Below are 10,228 nucleotides of genomic sequence, written 5' to 3' on the forward strand. Positions count from 1 at the left end.
TACCAATACCGGGTCCGGACCGATACTGACTCAAATAGCTGGATCGGACATTGGTGACAATAGGACAGATCAATTCAATCCCATGTTCATCTGCTGTATACATAACATACTGCAAGTATAATTCCTCCAAACGTTTTTGACCATTCTGCATTAAAAAGGTTCACACTTTGGAATTGTAATTCCTGCTAGTGCAGGATTTATTATTTTGATGATAAATAACGATTCAGTAAATTTATATCTAAGTGTTTATTGGTTGCATTTTGTTTTACAAAGTTATGAAAACAATGTTTAAGTCAAGCCTGATGTTGCCTCACACGTAAAAGAATGATCCCAGTCACTCACACTGGTATCGGATAGGCACTCTATCGCAATCGGGACTGAAAAAGTCTGATTGGTGCACCCCTAATATGTAGGTGTTGTTTATAATGCGTCCGTCTGGCAGACATGTCCATTCAGTGCTGCAGTTGGCCCACAACGTTGACCTGTTCAGGGTTCAGTCTTTTAAGCAAACAGCCTTAGTATAATGGCTGCCATGTGAGAGGCAGCTGTTGGCATCAGGTATAACTTCTTTCTCCTGCTGAATACTCATGCCATTCGTCTCATGCTCATAAATGAATGCTCTTTTTGAATAAACGCGTTTTGTTTTTTGTGTGAAACTAATCAAAAAGCTTTGATTAATTAACCTTTTTTATAAAAAAAATACACTTTCTTTTTGTAATACATCTCACCCGGTTTCATTCAAATCTACTCTAAAGCATTCAATCACTCAGAAAACACATTCAAAATATCTACAAATATGTATGCATACAATTGATTCTGGGATATTTTCGTAATTCCCACTATGTAAATGTTAGTGCATTAATTGCATTAGTGCATTTTCATATTTTGCATGCTTTCTGTTGTTTTATAGGTATAAGTTTCATATTACATATTTTTTCTAGAAATTAAAAACTGTGTACTAGCTGTTCTTCCGTTAGGACATAGATGTGTTTTGTATGCCTCATCAGAAAATGGGGAAATTACACAGAAAGTGGACTGTCTTTAACACACAAAAGCCATTGTTTTGTGTGTTAAAGAAGGGACAACCCCTGCAGATAAATCAGCAGGAGACCAAAAAGGGGGAGGGGAGTACTTCTTGTGAGTGTGGCAACTGGCCACTCACCCTGCCAACTATTCAAGTCATGGAAGTGTGGACTGTTTTAACTTTTGTGAACTTGAGTCGAACTGTTTGTGAGCTAAAGTGACAGAGCTTTGTTAATTATAAATTCACCACTGGTTTTCCTCCCAGGGGGTCATACTCCTTAATGTTTTGGATTATGAAGCAGATATCTGTGCTTTAATCCACATATACAGCATGAATTACTTACAAAATAAAGCCATAAACACAATTCCGATTGCTGATTATCGGGCATCTGTTCTGATATATCTATCTGCAGTCTGAACAAAACAAAGGTAGATAACTGTCGGCGCTGCAGCAGTACAACCAAAACTGTGTCACTGTGTCATACATAATGGCGTAACCAATCACGGCGCAGGTAAGCATGAGTGGCTCGAGGGGGAATCTAGCATCGGCCCAATCCCACTCGAGTGCTCAGCCAATCAGGATGCCTCGAATCCGGGCCCTGTGAACGTGTGACCGCACCGTGGATGTAAACACGCTGTAACTTGTTATTGCCTGGCCCTGCAGACAGCGCTGTGCTTGCTCATGTGTTCCAAAGGGGTTGAGACGGGCACGTGCAATCAGCTTCCACTTGTGTGCATGTGAGTGTGAATACTTTGTGCATGTGTGAGATGATTGTTGTTGAAAGGTTGTTGCAAATAAAACAATATTTGGTTATTTATCTATCACATGAACAGCAAAAAATGTATCACTTGTGTTATTTACAATAATTTAAAACCCCTTCAGATATGCCCAAACTCATCATGTTGTCTTTTTTCTCTTTAATAGGATTATACGTGCTTCTTGCCAAGAAATGAGACAACGTTGTCCTCCTGACATTTCCCCTCCATCTCTTGCAGTTTTTCTTGCCCATAACAACAAGCTACAGTTTTTCTTTCTAAGCTGTTATGAACATTTTCATCATTCCCTCATTCTGCATGAGATTGGGCATGAGCTTTAAACATGGCTTCAATGCAGAGTCCCCTTCCTTTGTTGCACATGATATAAAGAAGAGCCAGTACTGGTTTGAACTAGATTGGTGCGTTACACAACGAGGAGAATCATACTGGAGATGTACGGACAGCAAAGCCTTTAAAAATGATAGATGCTCCGTGCACGTGTTGCTTTTCTTGCAGCTCCATGTACTATTTTTACGTCAGATTATCTAAACGTCAGTCATTATTATTAATACTATGCAAAAGATTGCACAAAGTCGGAGGGCATTTGCACTGCCTGGTGCCATAGTGTGAGTGCATGCTTACTGACTAGCATCTTAACGTTGTGTTTGGCCGGGGGGGGTTTTGTGCAGCACATTTATGAGACCCCATTTCAATGTTTTTTTTTCCCCTCCTTACATAACATGCATCCCCACACACACACACACACACATACACACACACACACACACTCGACACAAGAACCACCACAATCCAGGCTGTACATTCCGGGTGGTTGTCATAGCAACAGGGCAGCATCCCTCTCCATCCTTTGTCCAGTGTCTCCCCATCGTTTGAGCTTCCCAGGCGGAAGGTGGTTTGGCTTCTGCATGCAAATCGAAAGCCCCCTAATTGAGCCTCGAGACGAGGAAGTGGAAGGGAGTCAAGACGGTGACTGAATGTCATTAGGTGCTTTTCCCAGATCGTAGCGAGGTAATAAAGTCCCCACATCCTGCAATGGCATTTCACAACCACGTGTTAAATGAGGCTGAATACAACAGATCCATGCAGTTTTTCTGTCAAATACATAAATGGAAGATGGAGGGAGTGATTGAGGTCAACAGACTTTTGGTAATGTTTTGACTATCAACATGGTCAGGGATATGAAAAAAATACATGCACAGGCGGGATGAGTGGGAAGGTTGGGGGGAAAAGAACATTGTGTCCCCGTTTGAGTCTGTGAATACACGATGCTTTACTGGGAATAATGCACTGCAGTGAAGTGTGTGGGCCAGTTTAATTCCTCTGTAATTGTGGGTTGAAGTATTCCTTTAAAGTATTCCTGTTTCCTCATACTTTTTAAACTGCTCTCCAATCTTTGCAACCTGTACCACAGCTCTGTACATGACAGCCTTATACCCAAACTCTAGGAACCCGCAAAGGCAGAAACAAAAGTTCATGTTTGTGGGGATTTTGGAGAAAAAAAAGGTTTGAGATGTGTTGGCTTCAGGCCAGTAACCGTCCGCTGAAGCAAGTCCTCAACTTTATGATTGGTTAACTCGTGCCTGGCAAATCCAATCAGTGAGCTGACTCGCGTGCTGTTGCAATGCCAGTGGGGATGTAGGGGAAAGGTCTCCAAGCAAACTTACGTTGCCCTTCCCCCAAGTTGAGTGAGGACACCAGAAGTAAATGTTTATGTCCGATGAAATGAGGACGTCTGGGTGACTTGTGCAGACACATGGTTGATTTAAAAAAAGTAAGATGAGGACAGCTTTCCAATTTCTCCTTTTTAATATTGTCATTGTATTAATAGTTAAGTCAAAACTGGAGTGCTGTCCTGGTGTTTCCTTTTCTGATAATCTACATCAGGGATGCAGTACATTCTTCAAGGTCTAAACGTGAATAGAGCACGTTGTCTTTTTTTAGTTTGGCTGAAATGTCTCCCTGTTGCCGGTCAGGAAACAAAGAATCCCGTCACTATGTTTATACTGTGAAGTTCTGACTCTGCCGTTAAGACGGCTTTGACTTAAGTACTGCTGAATTGGCACCTTTGTTCTTAGCAGGTTGGTCACAGGCACCATGTGCTGGCGCTACAGGCTTAGGTGCAGGACATAAACAGTTACACTTTGGACAAATACACCTGTATTTGCCACTTAAAATATTCCGTGTCCATTTTGTTTGTCTTTCTGGTAGAAACGGACCTGTAATCCTGAAGGCCCATACAGTGATAACCGAACAGCACTCAGAGATACAATTATGTCCGCCTGGTCAACCTGCTGGACTGGTTTGCTTTGCAGTTGATAATGTGATCCAGACAACGTACGTTTCATAACCAGCCACAACACTCAGAGCGGCTGTACAGACAATGACACAGCACTTGTGGGGAAATTTGCTTCAGGCTGTTGTAGTGAAGGAGTTTAATAACCTGTCTCGTGAGAACACCAGTCTTGCTACAGGTTCCAATAAACAAAGGTGCTTTTGAGCTCCTGCCAAGAGTTCAGCCAGACTGGCACATAAGAATATTTGGCAACATTTGTTGTTTTATTTGTACGTTTGCTGCTCTCAGGCAAATGCTGTTGGCAGCCGCTTGGTTCGCTAAGGGTACGAGTGTTTAGACTTCAGACCAGCTTCAACTTTTCCTTTGGCCAACTAGAGACATGCTAGTTTGATTACATGAAGGTATTCACAAGAGGTTCTGGGAAGGATACTCCAGCATTAGTCATTTATTTGCAACATTGAGCTCCAGATCAGCAGCCAGCTAAGCATCTGAAAACAGTGGCAACAGCTTGGCTCAGTCGGCAGGCAACATTGTTGCGTTAACCCTTAAACTTTAGAATAAATGCTTGCGCCCCCCGGTTCCAGTCTTTATGCTCAGCTAGCCAGCTGCAGCCACCTATCGAGTGGCATCGGTCTTCTCCAACTCTCGGAAAAGCAAATTATCCAAAATTATACTTTCAAGTCTCAAAGTCAAGAGTCAGACAACCATGTTGTGGTAAAATAAAAGTTTTAAATGTATCAATAAAAAACACCAGGTCCAGTAAACGTGGTGTTACCAAATCAGGTGCATTACAATATCGCTGTTAACAAAAGGATAAAACTCCTTGAGGAAATCTACAAATGGCATTATGGACAAATCCACCACAGTTGAACGACATAAGTCTGGGTACAGACATCTACAAAGTGTACTATACAAGTTGACTCGTGTCAAAAATCTGAAGACGAACATTGCCATTTAAAAAATAGACACTTCATAAAGAATTAGTAACATTGAAGACTGATACTTAAAAAAGGCAGGTCAACAGATTTTTCTTTTCTTTTTTAACATTACATGAACTAGTCAGACTTGTATTAAGTTAAACATGCTGTCCAACTTCAGCAGCTCTATTCTTCAGGGTCCCGTGTGCTTTAGTTCATTTTAGTCACCAACAAACAGAAAGGGAAAGAGCTGGGCTATAAAACATTGTTACAAAAGCCGATCCCTTCTAAAGACAAGGGGAAAGACGAACCCTGACATTACCAGCACACAACTACCAAGGATATTATTACCTTGTCATGTTTTAAGTTGACCAGCCAACTTTAAGCCATTAAATTCAGGTTAAAAATCATCTCATTAGGAGAGAGAAAAAAATAAAATACAGTACTAGTTTAAAGAAAAGATAGAGTCAGGAGGGCAGTGGGAGTCATTCATAGCGTTGTGGATTTAATAATCCGCAGGTTCCTCTCCCTCCTCGCTCAGCAAACAGGTGCGGATCAGGGCCTCCGTCACGCCGTACGGGTCACAGTTGGCCGACGGGCGCCGGTCCTCGAAGTAGCCCTTCTTGTCCTGGCCAACGTTGCGAGGAATGCGGATGCTGGCGCCACGGTTGGCCACGCCTGCGGAGAACTCGTTGATGTTGGAGGTTTCGTGATGGCCGGTGAGACGGCGGGCGTTGTCGAGCCCCCCTTTAGGATCATAGGCGCGGATGTGATAGCTGTGCCGCTTCCCAAGCTTCTCAATGGAGTCTTCAATGGCTCTGAGGGCAGAAATGACAAGATTCCTCGTCAGAGATGTAAAAATATATATCTCATTCATGCTACAAAATCGCCACTAAATTAGCAAGAGTTGTTGACTCAACCGCAACGCTTTTTGACACTCACTTTAATCCACCGTCTTCCCTCATCTCTTTTGTGCTGAAGTTTGTGTGGCAGCCAGCACCGTTCCAATTGCCAGAGATTGGCTTGGGGTCAAATGAGGCTACAACACCGAAATCCTCGCAGACGCGATGTAGGATGAAGCGCGCCACCCAGAGATGATCGCCCATGTTGATCCCCTCACACGGTCCAACCTGGAACTCCCACTGAATACACAAAGTAAAGTTACAGTTTTAATCTGTCCGTTTTAAAAACAAAACATGTGAAAGTCCAAACATGGATTTGTTTTTGATCATTACCTGAGCAGGCATCACTTCTGCATTTGTGCCACAGATCTCGACTCCGGCATACAGACAAGCTCTATAATGGGCCTCGACGATATCTCTGCCGTAGGCTTTGTCGGCTCCCACGCCACAGTAGTATGGACCTGCAAATGCAGTCATTAATAACCAAACCCTGGAGACATTGATCCATGTTTTCTATGCACAAACACTCAGAATTAGCTGCTTACCTTGTGGTCCAGGGAAACCATTAGATGGCCAGCCAAAAGGATGTCCGTCCGTGCCCAGGATGGTATACTCCTGCTCCATGCCAAACCAGGGAATCTGATCCTCCACCATCTCCATGATCTTGCTGCATGTGATGCGAAGGTTGGTTTCTGGAAGAAGAGATTCATAGGTTAGACACCAGTACAGTCAAATCCAGTTGCCTGGGCAAGTTCCGCAAAGTGTCTTTAAAGTCATCTAAACAGCAAGGCAAAGTACAAAAGTAGTACTTTGGTACGGGTTGCAACAATTTCCCATTTGCTTTAGGGTCCTAGAGATACAGAGTGGGGCGCTTCCTCTCAAGACAAACCGTTACAGGTGTGTAAGAAAATTAAACTATTCAGGATGTCAATAATTTGTTAATCTTGACGGATATGTCCCATCACTTCTCCTTTAGCAAGCCTCGACCGCTGAACGCCTGAGTCAGTGTGGATGCACCTAACGAATGAGCATGTGCCAATTAGTGAACTTGTGTCAAAGCGAATGTGTGCGCAGATGTTAGTGTGCATGCAACAGAGTGCCATTTCCCCCACCACAAGGAATGCAAAGTCATTAACCTTAATTCAATATTGTAATAGTTTGAGGGGAACCACACACTTGTTTGATCCAACCAGACACTCAAGATACATTATTAACATTACACATTTCTAAAGCCAAGTGTGCCATGAAGTAATGTTCCTCCCATCATGCATTGCAAGTCTGATTCATTTTAAGTCGGCATATTCTGTTACATCATCTTTCAAATTATCTTTTAAAGTCATATTACTTTCTCTTATAAATAGTTGTTATTTACGTTACATGGCATCATTTGTTAGAGTACAAACATGTAAAAAAAAAAAGACCAAATGCTGAGCCTCTTAGTTACCGGCTGGTTTGCGGTTGTACTTGAGCACTTCACACAGGACCAGCTTGTTGGGGTCCTTGCGGAAGGGATCCCGAAACATGGCAGCAGGGATCAGGTACATGTCGCTGTTGGAGCCCTCGGCCTGGTACGTGCTGGAGCCATCGAAGTTCCACTCAGGGAGCTCTACAAGGGGAGGAAGAGGATGGATGAGGAAGGGGTTTTCTTCGAGGCAGTGATGGAATCTCAGGGGAGGGTCAAGGGGCCGCTTACCATCGATGCTTTTGGGCTCAAAATCCAGAGTCCTGGTTTTGCACCGGAGCCCCTCTCCGGTCCCGTCGATCCAGATGTACATGGCTTGGACCTTATCTCCCTGGGGGAGCTCCATGTACTGCTGCTTGACAGCTTTGCTCAACGTGGCACTGTCGGACGTGGCCATTTTATTTCCTACTATAAAACACCTGAGGATAAGAAGAGCAAGGAATGAGACCTCGGCGCGCACTGGAGCTCATGTTGCGTAACAGTTTTTTTGGGGGGGAGGGGACAAACATCCCGCACCCGTAAAAACAGCACCATTGTCTCCTCTTCCAGAAAGGAGAGGGGATGGAAAACGCGTTGAGGATGTAAAATAAGTCACATTTCTAGTCTTTTCTCCTCTTCCCTCCGCAGTTTGGAAACAAAGGGGAAAGGCACTTGCCACCGCATGTGCAAGACTAAAAAAAAATTTAAAAAAAAAAGGAAAAAGGGGGGTGAGAATAAATTTACGACACTACGAGGCATCAACCACACGATTTCTGCAACAAAAAAACGCCTCTTTACTGTACATCCTGTTGCAGTTACAACTGTAGTCATGGTTACAACAGTTGGCTGACACGATGCGAGGCATCCTTACATCATCGGGCTTTCCTCGTGTAGACCATCACTCAGTCTACAGCCACGAGAGTCTAATTTAAAAGACACACGACGCGCACGTAAAAACACTCGCACGAACAGACGTCCACCGCGAGAGAGACTTCATTGTCTCAAAGTGGGAAACAATGAAAAGTCAACGAGCACGAGCGCCGAGTCAAACGAAGACACACGAAGACACGCGCACACACACACACGAGGGGGGAAGTTACCTGAAAAAACGAGGAAATCGAAATAAAAACTAAAGGACTGACAGGTCCAGTGTCTCGTCGAGTGAGGTCTCGCTAGTGTCTCTCTCATTCTCCTGTACCGAGTCTCCGGCATCCGTGGACATTTATAAGAGCAGGAACTGGGACGTCGCGTCTTTGATTGGTTTAGAGGCGGCCGCGCGTTTACTCCATTGGAGCGCGAACGGAACCGCAACGCCCTCTAACGTCCACGGGAACTCAGCCGCGTGCTGCCGGTGCGTGCCACTCCGCCGCGCGCGTGCGTGCGTGCGCGCGCGCGTCCTTGTCAACATGTGGACGCGGTGCAAAGAATTATAATCTTAAACAAAAGAGGAACGTGTGAACGACGCTGCGTTAAAAGGCCTTTTTTCGACAACGTGCTCCATTGTCGGAGACGTAACGTTATCACAACACGACCCAGAAGTCCACGGTGCAAGGCGCCCCCGTGTGGCAGAAGTCAGGCACTGCCCGTTTATTGGTTTCAATGGGAAAGATTATGTAATAGGACCGGGCAATATGCTCTGGTACACTCCGGTTTAGTCCTGAATGCACACGTGAGCGAATTATGTGTAAAATGATTTCTTTAGGATGCTTTACACAACAACAATGTGGCGTTTGAGTCCTTCTGTGTCTCAAGTTAGTGGGATTCGTACCACAACATTAAGTGTTTGTTTCATGTATGATGCCTTATTGGTTTATTGATGGCAGAATCCCCACACTTGATTTGTATTTAAAGTAATTGTGTCTAGTGTGTGTGTAGGCCTTTAGCCTCTACACACTCTTTAGGACGCAGGGACAATAACTTGAGGCGTTCAGGGGCCTAGATGGTGGTTAGTGCCTAACCATTGCAACTCTGGTCATCTTTTCAGCATACTGGCGGAATGGCTGCTTTTTTTTGTGTCATGGTTGGATGTTGTCTGGCTCTGGCTGTCCCACCAGCAGCCCATCTTCACCGACAATAGTTTTAGCTTTGCTTTGGAGCTTTGACGCCGCAACCCTTACATGCAGTTCTATCTGAACGTAAGGTAAACACACACGTACGGCATGATAATATCTTATCGTGAAATATGTGGTAAAAAATAAGTGTCAAAAGTCAGATTCTGTTATCAACTCAATCTTGATAGGATCTGTACTTCAAACTGCTGTTCGGCTTTGTAGGGCAGCACAGATGGCTGACAAATTAAGTGGGAAAAAAGCCATAATTTAGTGTCTAAATGAGGTGTTGGGACACCACAAGCCTCCAGAACTGTGTACATGCTAGAGGGAGGAACATCATTGTCAAAAATACACTCCCTCATTTGGTGTTTTGAGGATTTGGTGGTCGCCCAAAAACCTCCCATGTGTATTCGGCTGAGGGCCATGCACGGCATATGAGTCCCAATATTTATACTCATCAAGTCCCTCTGACATTGTCATCCTGGAGGAGAACTCTTCCAGCCGGATGTGAGTGTTTCATCTTCAGATAAAGGTGATCGCTTGACTCGGTATGGCTTTGCAGGGAGCTTTTCCTCTAACGGGACAAGTGGTTTTCAGTTTCCCCATCTACGGTACAAAAGGGGATGTGACACAAACAGAAAAGATAGTTGACCTGGTTCATAACTTTGCCTGTATGCATACACCGTGAGAGATTGATGGTATCCCTGGATGATGTAGTTGATAAAGCACAGGATAGCTTCTGCTGCTGCAAAGCAACCTTTCAATGATACCTCTGCAGAGCTTGAAGACGTCTCCTAACCCTCTGACATTGTGGCAATACACTT

The 10,228-nt window shown here is 44.2% G+C and overlaps 1 protein-coding gene across 1 annotated transcript; it reads right to left on the minus strand.

Moving 5' to 3' along the window:
* Positions 1-4,802: 4,802 nt before the first annotated feature.
* On the minus strand, positions 4,803-8,541 carry LOC306741679 (glutamine synthetase). The gene is made up of 7 exons (XM_079223995.1): positions 8,454-8,541; positions 7,606-7,793; positions 7,357-7,518; positions 6,458-6,604; positions 6,246-6,373; positions 5,953-6,152; positions 4,803-5,828 (listed from the first exon to the last, which is right to left on the minus strand). The coding sequence occupies exons 2-7, from the start codon at positions 7,769-7,771 to the stop codon at positions 5,516-5,518; spliced, it is 1,116 nt and encodes a 371-aa protein (XP_079080121.1). The 5' UTR covers positions 7,772-7,793; positions 8,454-8,541; the 3' UTR covers positions 4,803-5,515.
* Positions 8,542-10,228: the final 1,687 nt, after the last annotated feature.

The sequence above is a fragment of the Taurulus bubalis genome, assembly GCF_910589615.1.
Source record: "Taurulus bubalis genome assembly, chromosome: 1".
Classification (NCBI taxonomy): domain Eukaryota; kingdom Metazoa; phylum Chordata; class Actinopteri; order Perciformes; family Cottidae; genus Taurulus; species Taurulus bubalis.